Below are 19,922 nucleotides of genomic sequence, written 5' to 3'. Positions count from 1 at the left end.
TGATATAATTTCTGAACACATTAGTGGCTTCAGTGCCTTTTAATAAGATGAACTTACAGATATATTAGAGTGGCCTTGGCCGTGTGGTTGGTTTTAATAAGGGCTTCGATTTGGTTTTAGCCAAAGCAGAAGTTGGTTAGTTTTTTCTCATTAAAAAAATACACTCGTTGGCATTTTCCTGAATGACTATTATCTCATGTCAAAAGCATATATGCTGAACTCATGCGGGAAACATCTATGCTGCGCTTTGCCTCTTTTGTCCTCTTACAGAAAGATTACACTGAAGGAAAACTGTTAAAATGGGAAGAAGAAATCAACTTATATTTAGCATTAAATACAGATCCAAGATTAATAACAGGCTGATTTTTTCTGCTTCCCTGAGACACACACTGCAAGACCAAGAAATATGGCTCTGTTATATCTGTCTTTAGAAAGAGTCACCAGGGAATCCAAAAAAGCCACTGTTAGAAGTAATTTGTTGGCTTCCTGACACATCGGGCTCATTATCGTGATCTACGTACCAGCCTTTGGTACTATTTGCAATTTTCAGGGAGGTCATTAATGAAAGCTAAGAAAAAGAATGACTATGAAATTAGTCTTGGAGTTTATTTCACACATTCTCAATCCTAAGGTCATTCAGTGAGTGTTTGGTGTTTGAATGTAGAGAAATCATAAAGCAGCCAGTCCAGATAAGTGAAGGGCAGCTTGGGTCGTCAACCCCCAAATATACTTGACTCTCCAAATTGCTAATGTGGTGATTATTGCCCATGGCTGTAGACATGTTACTTCAAAAGAGTCTTCAAGGAGAGATGTAAATTGAACTCACAGGTAATAAGGAAGAATTCTGTAATTCAAGATAAAGTTTTACCAGTTTTCAAAGCGAACTCCCAAAACCAAGCAGAGATAAATCAATATAGTAATGAAAGAAAGCACCTAATTAAAAAAAAACTGAATAAATTTTTTCCCCCTTAAGTTAGAGTTGTCCAAACACAAGTATATGATGATTTTGTAGTTTAAAATGCTCCTTGTTCTGGCTAGAATGCAGGGCTAGAGAGGGGAAGTAGTTCAGGAGCGGGGAGTTTTAGTCTTGGGGACTTAGCCCGTGGGGACTCTAGCAGCTTGTGTCCACAAAGGAGGACTCCAATTCTATGTGAGGCTCGCTACCTGACCAGTGCAGTAGCTTCGGTCTGTTTCCAGCCAGCTGGAAAGAACAACACGGACGTGCCCACAGAGAGCATTTCCCATGTCGAAGAACAGCCAGGCTACCACTGTCTTTTTTATATCCTTTTCCTGAATGCTCAAAATTGCTGAAAACATTTGGGTGTGTATTTGGCATGTGCAGAGTAATCAGATCTTACAAAGACAGGGAGCCTTGAGAGATCAGCTACATTTGCAAACTCGGGACAGTCTTCACAGATAGATGAGAGACACGCTATTTCCCTTTTTTTTTCATTTTGCCACAATTAGGTTGAAGAAGGGAATTAGGGGGTTCACTTTACATTGCACTCTATCATTGTACCATGGGTATCGATCATTTTTATGGACCTATTAAACAGGCTAGAATGGGTTTCCACAGTCACCTGTTACAGCCTGCTGCCTTCAGGCAGATGACATTTGGTTCCTCTGTGTAGCTTAAATTTGACTGACTTCATACTGAAAAGCCCCATCTGAACACGCTCCACTATTACATCAATTCAGCGGGACCGGGACAGGCCCAAAGGTGATGAAGATTACAGATATCCTAACATCATTTCTGGAACCATATATTCTACCAAGACCACAAGGATCTGAGACAGGAAGAGAACAATTAAGGGACTAAGGTGTGCTGGAGGTATCCATAGCTGAAAACTGCTATCAAAAAGCAGCAGGCTTCTGGGAAAGAACTTTCTTTTTAGCTTGGAGGCCAGAAATACGTTGGCAGTGCCACTGGAATTGGAACAAAGCCAATTTTTTTTTTTTTAAAGATTTTATTTATTTAATTGACAGAGAGAGAGGGAACACAAGCAGGGGGAGTGGGAGAGGGAGAAGCAGGCTTCCCGCCGAGCAGGGAGCCCGATGCGGGGCTCGATCCCAGGACCCTGGGATCATGACCTGAGCCGAAGGCAGTCGCTTAACCAACTGAACCACCCAGGCGCCCCAGAACAAAGCCAATTTTTAATTGGTTTTAAAATCTCGAATGGAACATTCCTGCAGTCATCCATGAACCGACCTCATCTTGTAGAAGCTGAGTGAATCTTGGCCAACCATCTGCCTTGTGAATTGTTCTGTTTGGGCCCCTTATAGGTCAGAAAGTACTTGTGCAATAGTTTTACATGAGGTTAACAAAGTCCTTCAGGGTGTCTCTGGAGCAGAGAATTCAAAAAGAGAAAACAGTCTCCAGAGAGAAAAATCAAATGCCTTCACTGATATGCCTTGGGGCTGGGTGAACCTGCAAGGCTGGGAGTTAACTACCTTCTCTCCTCCTAGCACAGTGGTTTCCAAAAAGGACTAAAACCTATTCTTACAGAAGACAGGCAGCTGGACAAACAGACTGCATTAGTACTTCAAGATAGGCTTAACTCAGAATTTTACTAGATTCACCACTGTAGCTCCAGGGCTTCACACACAGCCACATCTCCGTAAGGTTTGGTTGAATGAACGGTGACCCTTTCGAAACGTGCCTACACTGAAATTAACTCAGCCGCAGAGAGTGTGTGGGGAGCCCACCTTTTCTCCCATCCCCAGGACAGTGCTCCACCCTACACAGCAAGGATGGAATGAAGGATTCTTCTCAACAGTGCCCAGGGATGAGCAGACACTTTCTCCAAGTCCTTCTTAAGTCCACCCTGTGATTATCACAGGGCACAGGGGGAAAGGAGGAAACGAAGAAGACTAATCGGCAATTCCTGACACCGCAAATGAAACGGAAAACCGGCTGTTGATGAAGATAGTCTAGACAAGCTCATAAATAAAAACATACTTCCTCAGACGGGAAGTAGTTGAAATAAGTAAGCCTCACCGAGAACTTTCAACATTTGGGTTTGAATGACTGCCAAAGAAATGGGAAGAAAAAATGAGCAAGAAAACCAAATGTAACTTTTATACAATAACAACAACAACAACAACAACAACAACAACAACAACAGCTTTTATATCTAGGGTTTTCCTTTTTTTTTCCCCAAAAGAAGAACATTCTATTTTTAAAAAATAGGCTATATTCTTCAAAAATGTTAATGTCCTACAAGACAAAGAAAGCCTGAGGAGCTGTTCTAGATGGGAGGACACTAGAGTGACAGGACAGCTCATTGGTGCTGTGAAGGACAATCTTAGGTCAACTGATACAACTAGAATACAATCAGCGCATTAGGTGAAGTACTGTATGAATGTTCGGCTTATGGAAGGTCATGTAAAAGAATAGCCTTATTCTTAGGAAATCCACACTGAAATATTTAGGGGTAAAGGGCTATGAGGTATGCAATTTCCTTAAAAAATTAATTAATTAATTTGAAAATTGAGATATAATTGGGTTGGTTTTCAATTTTACAGTAGACTTTTAAATATATTACTGGGAGATGCCAGGTCTTAAGTCTGGAATGCTGTAAGGCATCATCATTAAAATGTATAATTTCAGGCTGGTCCTCAGGGGGTGGAATCCCTCTGAAGCCGCAACAGCCAGAGAGCCGCAGGGAAGTGGTATGCACTCAGGGGCCGCCTACAGGTACCCATGCAGAAAGTAAGCCACACTTGTAATCATTCTTTTTTTTTTTTTTTTTTTTAAAGATTTTATTTATTTATTTGACAGAGAGAGTGAGAGAGCACAAGCAGGGGGAACAGTAGAGGGAGAGGGAGAAGCAGGCTCCCCGCCAAGCAGGGAGCCCGATGCGGGGCTCAATCCCAGGACCCTGAGATCATGACCCGAGCCGAAGGCAGACGCTTAACCATCTGAGCCACCCAGGCGCCCCACTTGTAATCATTCTTGAGGCATGATGACTGGTAAGCTTTATCGGGGCTAATACACTGCTGTACACTCCAGTTGATCGAGAGCTTAAAAGGACTATCGCTCATATTGTCGAGCCAAAAGGGGCTTTTATACTTACTGAAATCAATGCTTCCCTAATTCAGGACACTGGTGAGCCATACATTTCAGTATAACTTAATTTGATACAAGTGGACATTCTAGAGCCGGACCGTCTGGCTCAAACTCCCAGCTCCACCACTTCCTACATGTATGACTTTCAGAAACTTACTTCACGGCTCTTTGCCTCAGTTTCCTCATTTGTAAAGTGGGGATTAAAAAAAAAAATACTTACCTCATAATATTATGGTGAGGATTAAATGAGCCGACACTTTTAAAACACAAAAGTGCCTGGCCCACGGTAAATATTCCAGGAATGTTATCTTTTTAATATTGATTAAATATTGCAATAGAGGAGACAGAAGAAAAAAAGATGTAGTGCCATAAATCCATATCTAGGACTTCGATATTCACCTATAACACAGAAGGGCTTTCGGGCAAATCTCAGTCTTCCTTGCCATCCTCTATACCGACAACAGCAACCTGCAGACCAGATTCGAATGATGAACTCCAAACCAAAGACGACAATCATCACGAACTCCTAAAATATGAAATAAGACATGTTAGAGAGAGGCATTACGGAGCAAACCACAGCGAGAAGCTCCTGGGGATTTCTGGACACTCAGGCACTTCATCTAAAATACAGTTGTTGGTGCACCGAGTTAACATCCCCTCTTCTTCAAAGCAAACTGACCCTGGGGACACACGTGAACCTCACATTGTCTGCATTTCCCATCATGGAATGCTAGTCCTATTCAAGTCCCTAACACCGTATGAATTTAGAAGTCAGTTTTAACACTAAATGTGCAGGCTGAATTACAGCTCTGCCTTGTTTGGAATATACAGTGTAACTGACTTCAGCCACCCGGTCAAACATGTGAAATATTGGAAACGAAGGAGGCGACCCTGAAAAGACAGCTTTACACTTTTACAAAAAACAGACTTTCATTTTGCTGCAAGAAGGGATATAATCCTTATGTCCTTAAGAATTGTTCTTAGAGAAAAAGAAGTCAACATATGGAAGTATACTGAGTTCTTTTGTTATGGGGTCAAAATCTTCTTATAAGACAGAAAGTTTCAAAAGAATTATTGTGTGTGTGACACATGGATTCTTTGCCTGAAATGAGACCCTGAATCTTCCAGATCTGAAGCTTGTTAATTCTTATGCTGTCTTTTGGTGAGAGATACCCAGAATATAACACCTGCTCCAGCGAAATGACTGAGATTATTTAGGAATAGCAGTGAATGAACCCTGGGGGAAGGCCAACTCATGTGGCTCACTAAGTAGCGGGTCACAGAATGAGAAACCAAATGGAATTTGTAAGAATAAAGCATCTCTGCGGCAAGCGTGTCATAGTCACCTTGTTGTCCCTTTAGAGGGACAGGCACTGAGTTTATCGAAATTTATTTTACTTTAAAAAAATAATTCCCTTTCTGGTCTTTAAACAAGGGTCAACTTAGCATTTATAACGCATAACAATGTGTGTTAATTGATTTTTATCATAATTAATTAATTATAAAAGGGATACATGGTCTTTATCAAAACATTCAAGCATCACAGAAATATAGAGCATAGAAAGTAAAGATCCTAATCTCCCACCCCACAGCCCAAGATAAAAACTGTTATCAAATTTAGAAAAATGGCATTTTTGTTGCAAGTTTCAGGCAAATGTCTCTCTCTTCAGTTAGCACATGTGATAATATGTTGCACTTTTGCAGAGCCCAATGGAGATAGATCATTCTATCCTGTTATTTTGCACTAAGTAACCCACAAATATTTCTCATGATGAAAAATAAATCTCCAATGTCATCGCTGCTTACTTATAGGGACTTAAAACTACCTATGGAATAAAGCCCCAAAGATGAATTTATGCCCAGACAACCAAAACTATGGTCAACATAAACTCATTAATGATGTGAGGGTTTCGTTTTATTTTGGCTTTGCTTTGCTTTTGAGTCTCTATCTAGGTAGTTGAGTCTATTGATTCATTAAGGTGGCCAAAGTTGCCAGACCACCTGTATTCAATCCAGCACTCCTTTCCACACAGAGAAAACATGGCCTCAGATGCCCATGTAGCTGCCTGTGTCCAATCTAGTTTCATGGCAGGTCCACTTTTTTATTCCTGCCTCTAACTCCTACTTGTGCCAAGAAGTTCAGCACGCCACTGGTGAGAGGTCTTATTCTAAGGGACACCCAAGAGCTTGAGCAACTAGGCACATCGTACAATGGTTTTTCTTCTTCATAGGAACAGATGACACCAATCGATGCATAGCCATTATTCTGAAGTAAAGCAGGCCACCCACCACTGTACCATTTCTATGTTGCACTGAGGCAGGATAGATTACACCTACAAATTCTTTACTCGGGGCCCCTTGCTCAGGAATATTGCTTGCTGCCTTATTTTTTCCTTAAGCATTAGGGGGAAATATCCTTCATTTCCAAATAAAGCAAGAGGAAGTTGTAATTGAATTTTACCACAGGGTCACAATTTCTGCCTTGGGGGAAGTATACTAGGGTCAAAATTCTCTCCTTACTAGACCATTACTTGGTGTTCTCTACAAAGGCTAAAACAATTTTTTAAAGATTTATTTATTTATTTGAGAAAGAGACAGTGTGCATGCACAAGCAGGGCGAGGGGCAAGGGGAGCAGGAGAGAATCTCAAGCAGACTCCCTTGCTGAGCGTGGAGCCTGCTGCAGAATTGGTCGCACCACCTTGAGATCACGACCCTGAGATCATGACCTCAGCAGAAACCAAGAGTTGGACACTTAACCAACTGAGCCACCCAGGCGTGCCTAAGGGATAAAATTTCTAATCCTTGGGTAAGCAGCAATGGAGATGAGAACTCAGCAGATGACTATGGGACATTTCGTTCAGGCCTGGAGCTGCAGGCTGTGGGGGATGTGATAGGGAACAAAAGTATGAAAACCACTTTGACCAAATTCTGTCTATTGGTTCCTAAAATGTCCACTTTATTTCAGTTATAAGGAACGCAATGCCACGGAGTCAGAGAAGGGAGAGCACCCCAAATCTGACAGGTAAGGAATAGATTCGTCACCATGCCGTGTATTAGATCTCTAGAACTTATTCATCTTGCATGACTAAAACTTTGTATCCTTTGACCAACATCTCCCCTTTCCCCCTACCCCTCCAGTTCCTGGCAATCACCATTCTACTCTCTTCTTTTATGAGTTTGACTTTCCTAGATTCCACATATAAGTGAGATGACACAGTATTTGTCTTTCTGTGTGTGATTTACTTTACTTAGCATGATATCCTCCAAGTTCATCCATGTTATTGCAAGAGGTAGGGTTTCTTTTTTTTTAAAGGCTGAATAATATTCCATCGTATATGTATGTACCACATTTCCTTTATCCATCTGTCCACTGATGGACACTTAGATTGTTTCCATATCATGGCTATTGTGAATAATGCTGCAATGAATATGGGAATGCAGGTATCTCTTCAAGATCCTGACTTCATTTCCTCTGAATATATATATATATGCCCAGAAGTGGGCTTGCTGGATCATATGGTAGTTCTATATTTAATTTTTGGAGGACCCTCCATACTGTTTTTCCCATAGTGGCTGCACCAATTTACATTCCCACCAACAAGGTATAGGGTTCCATTTTCTCCCCATCTTTGCCAATACTTGCTATCTTTTGTCTATTTGATAATAGCCGTTCTTACAGCTGTTAAGTAATAGCTCATTGTGGTTTTAATCATCAGCGTTTCCCAGACAATTAGTGATGTCGAATGCCTTTTCATATACCTCTTGGCCATTTTCATGTTTTCTTTTGAGAAATATCTATTCAGGTCCATTGCCCATTTTTTAGATCAGGTTATTTGGGGTTTTGGGTGTTTTTTTTGTTTTTGTTTTTTCCTATCCAGTTATGGAAGTTCCTTATATATTTGGATATTAACTCCTTATCAGATGTTTGGTGTGCAAATGTTTCCTCCCATTCTGGAGGCTATCTCTGCACTCTATTGATGATTTCCTTTGCTATACAAAAGGTTTTTAGTTTGATGCAATCCTACCTATTTTTGCTTTTGTCGTCTGTGATTTGAGGGTAGTGTCCGAAAAGTCATTGCACAGACCAATGTCAAGAAGCTCTTTTTCTATGTTTTCTTCTAGCAGTTTTATAGTTTCAGGCCTTACATTTAAGTCTTCATTAATTTTGAGTTGATTTTTATGTATGGTGTGAGAAAAGGGTCCAATTTCATTCTTCTGCATGTGAATATCCAGTTTTCCCACTCCTGGTAAAAACTCTCAGCAAGTTAGGAATAAAGGTTTATTATCTCAATTTGATAAAGAGCATCTACAAAAAAACCTACAGCTAATGTCATACTTAATGGTGGAAGACTGAATGCTTTCCCCTAAAATCAAGAACAAGGCAAGATGTTAGTTTCATCTCTCTTATTCAACATAGTTAAATAATACAGTCACTGCAGTAAGGTAAGTAAAAGAAATAAAAGGCATACACATTGGAAAGACAGACATAAAACTGTCTCTATTTGCAGATGACATGATTGTCTCCAGAGAAAATTGCAAGGCATCTTTAAAAAAAAAAAATGCTTAGAACGAATAAGTGAGTTCAGTAGGGTTGCAAGATTTAAGATCAACATACAAAAATCAATTATATTTCTGTATACTAACAATGAGGATGTGGAAACCAAAATTAAAAGCACAATGTTATTTATAACCATTCCAAAGAAAATAAAATATTTAGCTATGCACTTAATAAAACAGGTAGAGGATATGCATGCTGGAAATTACAAACTTTTGATGACAGAAATCAGAAAAGACCTAAATAAGTGGAAATACCATGTTCATGAATTAGAAGACTCAACATAATGAAGATATCAACTTTGTATAAGCTGATCTATAGGTTAATGAAATTTTTATCAAAATCCCAGCAAGCTTAATTGCTGGCTTCCTTGCTTTATTTTAGAGAAAGAGAGAGAGTGTGTGTGTGCATGCGAGTGGGGGGAGACACAGAGGGGGAGGGACAAGGAGAGAGAATCTGAAGCAGACTCCCTGCTGAGCGCAGAGCCCCATGTGGGGCTCCATTTCAGGACCTTGACATCATGACCTGAGCTGATGAATAAGCAAGCATGTGAAAAGATATTCAACATCATTAGCCATATGGGAAACACAAATTAAAACCACATGAGATAACACAGCACACCTATCAGAATGGCAAAAATAAAAAATTGTATCCACACAAAATGGCGGGGAGAATGCAGAGAAACTGGATCACTCATGCATTACTGGTACAGTACAAATTGTTTCTAGAAGAAAACAATTTGATAGTTTCCTATAAAATTAAACATGTAGTTACTCTAAGACTCAGCAACTGTACTCTTGGGCATTCGTGCCAGAGAAATAAAAAACTTATGTTTATACAAAAACTGGTACATGAATGTTCACAGTAGATTTATTCATAATGACCCAAACCTGAAAACAGTTCAGACGTCCACACCGTGTGAATGGTTAGTCAAGCTGTGGTACATCCACACCATGGACTACAACTCAACAATAAAGATAAATGAACTATGATACACATAGCAACTTGGATGAATCTCTAGGGAATTATGCTGAGTACATAACGTTTTTGAAATGAAAAAAATTTAGAAATGCAGAGATTACTGGTTGTGAGAAGTCAGGGATTGGGGGAGAGGTGGAAAGGAGGACGTGAGTATATACTTATTCAAGGGCAACTTGACAGATCCTTGTGGTTGGTGATGGAATTGTTTGATGTCTTGACTTTGGTCTTGACATGACCCTCTACATACATGTGATAAAATTATAGAACTGAATACTCACATACAAATACATACATACCCACATACAAATACCCCGAGGAAAACTGGGAAAATCTGAATAAGATCTGTGGATTGTATCAATATTATTATCCTGCTTGTGATACTATAGTTTTCCGAAATTTTATCATTTGGGGAAACTAGGTAAAGTGTATGTAGGATATCTCTGTCTTATTTCTTACAACTGAATGTGAATCAACAATTACTTAAAAAAATTTTTTTTCAATGGAAAAAAAAGCCATCACCCATCATCTAACCAATGGGTAGACACAGAAGAGGAAATGTGTTCCTCTTCAAATTGAGATACTAGATATGATCTTACTGTTTTGGTTTAATGGTACTCTCTAAATGACCCTTTGGACGGAGTCTCCTTATTTTATTTTCAAATGACTTAAAAATACAAACATCTATTATGCTCAGTTGAAATGATTTAGATTAGGGGTGGGTCTTCTGATCTTTGTTGGACCAGCCATGTGACAGGTTCTGGTGCCTTTGCTACTATACCTCAGGATAAATCAGTTCATTTTCTCTCACTTGTTCTTAATTGCAATAAAATGTCCATTATTTACTCAAATTACTGCTGAAGACATTAGCGAATAATTATTGGAGTACTTGACCTAGTTGGAGGGAAGCCGTCATGTAAAGCTGGTGTTATTAACAACGGTTCTGTCCTTCTTTACTGAAGCTTCTAAAAGCTTGGCTTTGACAGCTGTCTATAGAACAAAAGGCAATGTTTATGATTTTTATCAACTGTCTTGAAGAAGTTATAGTATTTCCTCATTTTTACTCACAGAATTTTGGTAAAACACAGAATATCTTTCCTATTCTTCTTAAAGACTAAGCAAATGCATATAGAAATTAAGAAACCCAACAGGCTGTGGTAGAGCTAGTCCTAGGTTCTATCTAGAATATTTACTGAGAACATTAACCTAGCACTAACAATCTTTTCTAGAGAGTAAGGAAGAATCTTTCTGTCTCCCACCAGAGAACTGTGATGGTATTTCATTAATATAGATGACTGCTGTCCAATTCAAGATTTAAATTCTGTTCTTGCAGCTACTTTATTTTTGAGTTATTCAAAATGGTTTTGGGTACAGACTGATTGATTTTTTTTTTTACAAATTCACAATGCCTAACAGCTCATGTTCTAATTGTTTTCTCATTAATTAATAGCACTGTTCATTAAAACACTGTGACCTTTGTCTAATCTACAAGCTGTCTGCTGTGACCATTAGTTTTTTCTGGTTTTATGCCATCAGATGGCATTTTTGTGAAGATGAAATGCCAACATTATAAACCCCATGACATTTGCACCAATTCTTGAAGAGCTGTGGCTAATTAGACATACAAAATTGGAATTACTGCCTTTATTCAGAATATCAACATAATCAATTTCTAGCTATTTTTGCTCCTTTGTGTGTATGTGTGTGTGTGTGTGTGTGTGTACTTCAAGTAACATAGGGCTAGCAGGCTAGCATGCCTCCTCGCATAATCCCTGGAGGGAAAGGATCTGTGACGTAAACTAAGTCATAAATTTTTAAAGAAAGGCATCAGTCAGAAGGGCTGCAGTTATAATTCTTTGTAATTTGGAAAATTCCACTAGCATAATACATATTAAGGGAATGAAATTAAGATCTAGAGATCGTTCCACATTTAAATCAGAATGTGGAAATAAATACACAAAAGCAAGTCATCTTTTGGATGTTTGTCTCTTCCTAGAACAGAAAAGACCCTAAACACAAGCTTACTGACTATTACTTAGCGGCCATTACATGCGTCTGTCATCAATCTAACTTCCTTTCACATTTCTTCTTACTTTTTAGGGTGGCACATTAACTATTAGTGTATTTTGGAAGAGAATTAGAGAGAATGAATGTATCTTCCAATGGGACTGATTTGACTTGGAGTTGAAGACATGTCAATACCTTCAGGAGTACACTTGCATCTAGGGAGAGGAGTGATGAGAACATGACAGAACTTTACTAAGTTGCTTAGTAGATACTGAGTGGGGGTGTACAGAGAAAGTGGACATTGCCCTAGAAGTAGGGTTAGGGATGGGGAGATCAGAACAAGGTGTGAAGGGCCATCGATGCTTCCTGCCTCAATCACCTCCAGTGATTGAGATGGTTTTGAAAGCAAATATCTGGGGCTGGCCTTTTTGCCTGGGAGGCTTAGGAAGATACTGAAAGATGAATCCTTTTCAGGAGCACAAGGAAAACTCAGTGCCTCCTAAGGTCTTCCCTTTTCTGGTTGGTTGATTCCTGAAACTTGTCTAGCAATAATTTATCTTTTCAAGTTTTTCATACTTGTTAAAATGCAAATCTCCCTCTGAAAAGTAATTCATTAACCACATTTATATGCAATGTTCATTTTTTAAAAAGCTCTGTATCTCTCTGCCAAATAAAAAAAGAGATCTTATTTTATTTCATTTTATTTTATTTTTTAGATTTTATTTTATTTTTTTAAGTAATCTCTGCACTCAACACGGGGTTCAAACTGATGACCTTGAAATCAAGAGTCACATGCTCCACCGACTGAGCCAACTGGGTGCCCCTGCAATGTTCGTTTGTCCCAGAGGATTTTCAGTAGGGCTTATGGAAGGGAGTAGTTTGAAATAGTCTCATCCCAAATGACTGATTTATACTTTATTACCAAAGAAGACCAGGGGCAGGTTTGTATCAGGTGTTGAGGCCACAGGTTGAGAACATATAGGCCAGGGATAGGAAGCGGGTGCCCCCTCGCTGGGGAGAAGAGCAGAGGAAGAGACGACAAGAGTGAGGAACAGAGGACATTCCTCATTTCCCCCCAGTGCAGCCTCGCAATGGTCCTATGCACCCTCGTTGCTAGGTGAGATGCCATGATGAGGATGTCTTCGCTCTTGTAGTGACTTCAGATACTTCGGTATAGGTTGGTTGCTGTCAAGTGCTAGAATACCTGCCTGGTATGAGGGAGCCATCCAGGTGACCCCTTCTGTGTTCGTGTTTTGGGTTCTTAAAGTCACATGTACATCAGGGCAAAGCTTGGACTAGGCATTCTGCTCCACCTGCCACATTGTGGGTTGGGGAATTCTGTCCTTGGTACAGAGCCATAGTGGTGCTCTCTGCTGAGGTGCCCAAGTTGGCGGTAGGGCTTCCCTCACATTCTTCCCTTCTCTCCCTTGGGAACAGAAAGCAGGCTCACTGAGTTCTTTTTTGGTTTCCCACCCCAAACCAAATTAAACCTTACTGGGTTTGAGATTTATATATGGGTGTGTCTACATGTAGCCACATGTGTATGTAGCCTGGATCAGAACTAAACCTCTGAATCATGCAAGCTAGAAAAATTGAAAACAGTTTGCTGCACCTTGAACTGAACCCAGATAATCATTCTGCTACAGTTTCCCCAGCCCCCCCCAAAAATCACAAATGAACCTATTAAAATTGGAACTGAAGCTAAAAGCTCTGAATCTGATCAAAACGGGAACACCAAGAGAGTCTCCAAAATGAATGAAATCAAACCAAGTTTTCATTTGATCTGAATTGCTGATTTGTCAATTTCCCATTATCTTATAGGCTTTTCTTTCTCTTGGGAACTCTATGAGCTTGCCCCCAAACAACATAAGTAACAATTTATTCCCTGCACCCTCCCCCTGCCTAAGTAACAATTTAAAATTAACATTGCTACCAGAAATAAAATTAGCCCATTCTATTGGTTTTATAATATGAAAATATGCAAAGGCAATGGGTTTTTCTTATAAAAATTTAAAACACTTATAAAAATATAAATAAAATTCCCTAAAACAAACAAGTAATATATTTCAGTAAAAAGATATCCCTGGCCTTAAGAAATTGGTACCTATCAGCCAAGTTGATCATAGAGCAAATCTTATCTTTTCCTGTTGGTGAAATTTGTCTTGCAGGTTGTGGTGAACACCTGTGACAAGACAGGTGTTAGGATAGTTGTAATGGACTGAATGTTTGCGTCCCTCCAAAAGTCAGATGCTGAAGCCTCAGCCCCCAATGTGATGGTATTTGGAGAGAGGCCCTTGGGAAGTAATTAGGTTTAGATTAAGTCATGAAGGTGGTGCTCTGTGATGGGGATTAGTGTCCTTATAAGAAAAGGAAGAAAGACAGAGCTGCTCACAGGCTCCCGCACTCCTCGCCCCACCCCATTATGGGGACACAGCGAGAAGGCAGTTGTCTGCAAGCCAGGAAAAGGACCTTCACTGGGGAGTAAAATCAATCATCACCTTGATCTTGGACTCATAGCTTCCAGAACTGTGAGACAGAAACATTTGTTGCTTAAGCCTCCCAGTCTACGCATTTTGTTGTAACAGCCCAAGCGGACTGAGACAAATGGCTTTTGTGCTACCAAGAGGCTGAGAGTCTGGTCAGGACTGGGCGTGTTCTTGGAGAACCTTCAGAACTTTTTACTTTTCTTACTTGGGAGTTATATTCCTGCCCTTAACAGCTACCCTTGTTTGGACCAAAGAAAGTGCTCTGGTACTGAGAAGTCCCTTGATTTTCAGAAAATCTGCACCTTCCCTCTTCTTTTAGGATATTTTCATCATTTAGTATAACTAACTGTTCTGCAATATTTTTTTTTAAGATTTATTTATTTATTTGACAGAGAGAGACACAGCAAGAGAGGGAACACAAGCAGGGGGAGTGGGAGAGGGAGAAGCAGGCTCCCCGTGGAGCAGGGAGGCTGATGCGGGGCTCCATCCCAGGACCCCCGGATCATGACCTGAGCCGAAGGCAGGCGCCCAACGACTGAGCCACCCAGGCGCCCCTGTTCTGCAATATTTCTTTCATTTATCGGTTTTCTGCTTTTCATGAATTCCCTTTACAAATATATACTGAATACCATCACCATGCAGGATATAGAGATGGGTGATGTGTCTCTCACCCTTGAGTTTATAATCTGTTTGGGACGATGAGACATGCACACTAGAGAACTCACAAACTGATGTGCAGTAAGTGCTCTCTGAGTGGCGGTCCCTTGAGAAAGTCCTCACTCATTGTGGCAAGTTCTCTATGTAAGCAGGCCCTCACTAAATGTTTGTTGAAGCTTCCTTCAGTTCAAAACTTCAGGTTCAGGGTCCTGGGATCGAGCCCCGCATCGGGCTCCCTGCTCTGTGGGAGGCCTGCTTCTCCCTCTCCCACTCCCCCCGCTTGTGTTCCCTCTCTCTCTATCTCTCTCTGTCAAATAAATAAATAACATTAAAAAAAAAAAAGAAAACAAAAAAAAAAACCACTTCAGGTTCAGCAGAAACTAATTAGCATGCTGCTTTATCAATTCATTAAGATCAACATTCTGCGAAAGGGCTAGCTAGAAGTAGAAAAATTAGAATAAATTAATTGGCCTATGATTTTTTTTCTAACCTGCCTATTCAGCACTATTACACTAATTGCAATTGGAGAGTGAATGGTTTCTCACTGCAAGACGTCTTGGGTCAGTGTGTGCCTATTTTGATTAATCGAAGCTACAGAAGAGTAACCGTAATTACCTAATTTCACTCCTACGATTTATAACACTGAACAATTTTGTTTTCATTTGGGGTCACCTGATGATATCTCTTTCTTTTTACTGTCTTACTACAATGATAGGATTTTTTGACATTGGTTAATTAAGAAAGGTTCTTTTTTTTAAAAAAATATTTTTATTATCATCAAGAACAAAATAGACCGGAAGTAACCATATGTACTCCAATGTTTTTAAGCAGGTTTTGCTTATAGAATATCAGTATCACTCTACCTAGCAGATATTCTGACTAAAGTAAGGACTACGGGGGCCATTATGAACTCAAATGCCACCTTAGCCACTTGGTCCAGCCAAGCGCTCTAGGATTTTATTAAATTCCTGACAAAGGGTATCATTGATCTTATTAAGACAGGATTACATCATGAATTGGCAGTGACCTAAAACTTAAACATACATAAGAAAATAGCTGCCATTGTAACCCAGATTCCTGGTAAGAGCACTAACATAGCTTAGGAAGGACAGAACAATGCACTTTTATGACAATGACTTCAAGTAAGGAGTTTGTACTCAAACTTCCTCAAAAATCCTTCGATAGTTTTTTGAAACCAATTCTAACTACCCTTTGCCTGGTAAACTGAAGTTGACCAGACTATCTCTGGTCAATAAAGATAAGAAAGGTTCTCAAGACAGGCTGGGAAAAGACAAAGACAGCGAGGGACAGTTTGTTCCCTTTACCTGAGTATATTTCAGGTGGAACCCTCAAACATTTTGGGTTTTGGAGAAAGTGGAACTTGAGGAAGGAGCCAAAGGGGCTCCTGAGACAGCCAGTGTTTTATTTACTCAGTAACGAGGAAGGCAGAGGCTGTGGGGACGGAAGGTGGAGCTCTGAGGACCTCAACTGTTGAGGTATCCAGGGGGGAAAACACTGCTTGTGGGTAGACTGGGAAAACAGTAGGCATAATCTGGAAGAAACAGAAACCTTTGGGACCATGGCTTTCAGAGCAGGAAGGTAATGGGCAGGGTGGTGGTAGAGTCACACAATCACAAATCAGTTCCTATCTTGTTTTCTTTCCATGTCACCAAGCTATTAGGCTGCGCTGCAGACCTCCATATGCTACTGGGAGAAATCCCCACGCTCTCTTGGGTCATCTAACCCACCTTTCTTCTAGGCCTCCTGATAGAACAGGAGTTTTTTTATTTAATTTTTACTTTTTAGAGAGAGAGACAGAAAGTGTGAGCAGTGGTGGGTGAGGGGCAGAGGGAGAAAGAGAGAGAGAATCTTAAGCAGATTCCACACCCAGCATGGAGCCCGATGCACGGCTCGATCCCACGACCCTGAGATCACGACCTAAGCAGAAATCAAGAGTTGGATGCTTAACCAACCGAGTCCTTGAACAGGAGGTATTTTGATTTAAAATAGTCTTGGTTTCCTCCTCCCCTACACATAATTATTTTCTCTTATAAGCATCAGAATGCATTTTGTTACCTAACATGCACATTTCCCCCATTACCACAGTACGTGTTACTGGTGTTAGTGTACTCTGTGGTAACAAGAACAATATCCTTTGGTGAGTATTAAGAGGTAGGAAAACACACACCTTACTCTGTACATACTGCACACCCACTAGCACACACACACTTGTATGTGCACTTGCACAAAAGCTTTCAGAATTGATATCGGGATTCAGTCAACCAAGCTCACATACAAGAAAAGGAGAGACAAAAATCTAAGAATGAAAATCTATAGGAAACCCTAATAAAAAAACATCCCACCACAAATAGAAAATGCATATCAGGTCTCAGTGCAATCTCTGATAAATGTAAAATGTTAGCTATCCCCAAAGTATGTAAATCAGTGGCACTGTAACAATATTCTTTTAATAACACTTTCTAAATTGGAGGAAGATTTGAAGTTTTCTGACCTTTCGAACACTTAGATCGTAAAGAAAAATCAAATATATGCAAAATCACTTATTTTATTTTATTTATTTTATTTTTTTAAATTTTATTTATTTTTGACAGAGAGAGAGAGCATAAGCAGGGGGAGCGGCAAGCAGAGGGAGAGGGAGAAAGAGACTCCCTGCTGAGCAGAGAGCCCGATGCGGGGCTCGATCCCAGGACCCTGGGATCATGACCCAGGCCAAAGGCAGACGCTTAACGACTGAGCCACCCAGGTACCCCGATCACTTATCTTAAAAGCTTCAGTTTTATTAATCATGGGAATCTTCATGGGAATCTTTCATCCTTCATGAAATCTGTCATGATTCGGGGATATTTATTTGTGTTTCTATTTGTTTCTAGTTCTCCATCAAGATCATTCAAGACTAGTTATGCTATAAATCAAGTGTACTCTTAAATTGAGTAAGATGAAGGGCTTATTCACTGATAAACTGGAACAAATTTAATGAGCTCCGCTGCCGGTTGTTCATTTGAACCATTAAACAATAGATTGAGAATGAGTATGTCTTCTACACCTACTGGCTTAAGAAAAAACTGAGATGGGGATAAAATGAGAAAGCTATTTGGGAAATTCCAAGTATTTTAGAACACCAATTTTTAGGATCCTTAAGCATAAGACATAGCACATGGCAAATATTTATCAATTTGATTTAATGGTGAGTTATCCTGACAGCTAAATCCAAGGAGTATTGGAGGTACCCTTGTTTCTATCATCACCTATTTCTGTTTTGTGTTATTCACCACGCCATGTCCTGATCTTAATTTTTCTTTTTTTTTTTAAAGAATTTATTTATTTGTCAGAGAGAGAGAGAGAGCACAAGCAGGGGGAGCGGCAGGCAGAAGGAGAAGCAGACTCCCTGCTGAGCAAGGAGTCCAGTGTGGGACTCGATCCCAGGATCCAGGAATCATGACCTGAGCCGAAGGCAGATGCTTAACCAACAGAGCCACCCAGGTGCCCCTAATTTGTTTTTCTGAAGTTTCTCTCCTGGAGGGAAAATGATTTCTCTTGCTACATCTAGCCTTTATCTCCGAGATGGTTCCTATTGTCCATAAACCATTACTCTTATTTGCCCGTAACAGTATTCAAAATGTAATTTCTGCCGTATCTTCTCACCTCATCAACATATCTTAATTAATACATCACCGACTTCTTGTCACCCATTATGCACACCTGCCAAACAACCTCTGATCGGCGATGGCCTCCTTCTGAGGGATGAATAGACATCACTTGGATTGATTTGGAAAATTACTTAGGGGAGGAGGGAACTGATCTGTCACAGTCATTTGAAACCCTCCTCTGCTCTCCTGCTCTTTTATTTGGTTGTAGACTTATTCTTACCTGGCAACACGACACTGGATTTGGAGACCATGGGAGTAGTATAATGATATATGAGAGGACTGATGCACAATTTTAGCTAATAAAGGATGCTGCACACAATTCGTGACCAAAGTGGTGGAGATACAGACCCACACTTGACTTTACAGGACATTAACAACAAGTGGGCTCTGAGCAAAGATAACTGTCTATTCAGAAGGAAGGCTCTGCCCCAGAAAAGAACGCATTGGAGAAAGTGCGCTCCTCACCATTTCCGAATCAGCATGGAATGCCTGAATAGATGGAAAGTGATACAGCCGTGTCAGGTTGACCTTTTGTAGAATCCAGACAAAAGAAGTCGTGGAGCAAGGCGTGCTGAGAGTAAATTTGCTCAGAGTGAGGGGCGTGGGGAGGCGCTGGGCTGAAGGGAAGAGGAAAAAGCAACCCGCAGAGGTGGATGCTCCTGTGGAAGCAAGGAGGGCTCTGGGATATTTTCTCGGCTGGAAGGGAAACATCTCTCTCCTCTCTCTTGTCTGTGTCTCCCTTTATCATCCTTGCTTGCCTTCCAGGCTGGTCCATGAGGCCTCCTCAGAGGAAACGCTGTCAGGCCCACCTCAAGGTAGCCTGACTGCAGAGCTGTGTGCATCTTGTCAGGGCCGAAGCCCGAACAGTCGCTCTGCAGGTGTGCTTGCGGGGGGGGGGGGGGGGGGGAGACTTCCTTGCTCTTCCGCTACCTCTCAGCCCCATATCTTGACAGGAAGGGAATAGAACTGTATTAAGGCAAGGATTTCAAACCCCCCCGCCCCGCCACCAATTAAGAGTATCTAAGAGTCACCGAATGTAGTTTTCAAAGACTAGCTTTTTACATCTAAAATTAGCTATCTTATCAGAGAGTATAAATGGTTTATACTCCTGAAAGTTTTTTTTTTTTTTTTTTTTTTACAATTTCTTCCATTATTTTATTCTGTATGTCTGCATAGTAAATGCAGGCTCAGTGGAATCTTATCTTTCTAAAGAACACAAATACAATTCATTCCTTCCATTTAGACTTCCCTAATTCAGAATTTGTGATAATTCCACTGGAGTTTGGGTAACACTTATTTTTGGGCCATTTATTAAAAGACGATTTACCAGGCAAATTAAAAACAGAAATGAGAGGACAAGAGGGAAGGTTTAACATATTTAAGGGGAAACCGTTTTCAAGATCCTTAATAATACTTATTTGCATTGAAACAATTAATGGAATAATTACAACCAAGCCATCTCATTAATTAAAGGAAACCCAGCAGGATCTTTATTTGGCAA

The 19,922-nt window shown here is 40.3% G+C and overlaps 1 protein-coding gene across 2 annotated transcripts in view; it reads right to left on the bottom strand.

Annotated features, from left to right (window-relative positions):
* KCNQ5 (potassium voltage-gated channel subfamily Q member 5) overlaps positions 1–19,922 on the bottom strand; it is a 496,856-nt gene that overhangs the window by 126,357 nt on the left and 350,577 nt on the right. For both annotated transcript variants that reach the window (XM_073905221.1, XM_025890338.2), the window contains exon 3: positions 4,469–4,595. In XM_073905221.1, the coding sequence (XP_073761322.1) occupies positions 4,469–4,595 (127 nt within the window). The remainder of the gene's footprint in view (positions 1–4,468; positions 4,596–19,922) is intronic.

The sequence above is a fragment of the Callorhinus ursinus genome, unplaced genomic scaffold (genome assembly GCF_003265705.2).
Source record: "Callorhinus ursinus isolate GAN/ISIS: 27379988/994484 unplaced genomic scaffold, GSC_fseal_2.0 scaffold22, whole genome shotgun sequence".
NCBI classification, from domain to species: domain Eukaryota; kingdom Metazoa; phylum Chordata; class Mammalia; order Carnivora; family Otariidae; genus Callorhinus; species Callorhinus ursinus.
The sequence above is the reverse complement of the archived record's forward strand: the minus strand, read 5'-3'. Positions and strand labels throughout refer to the sequence as shown.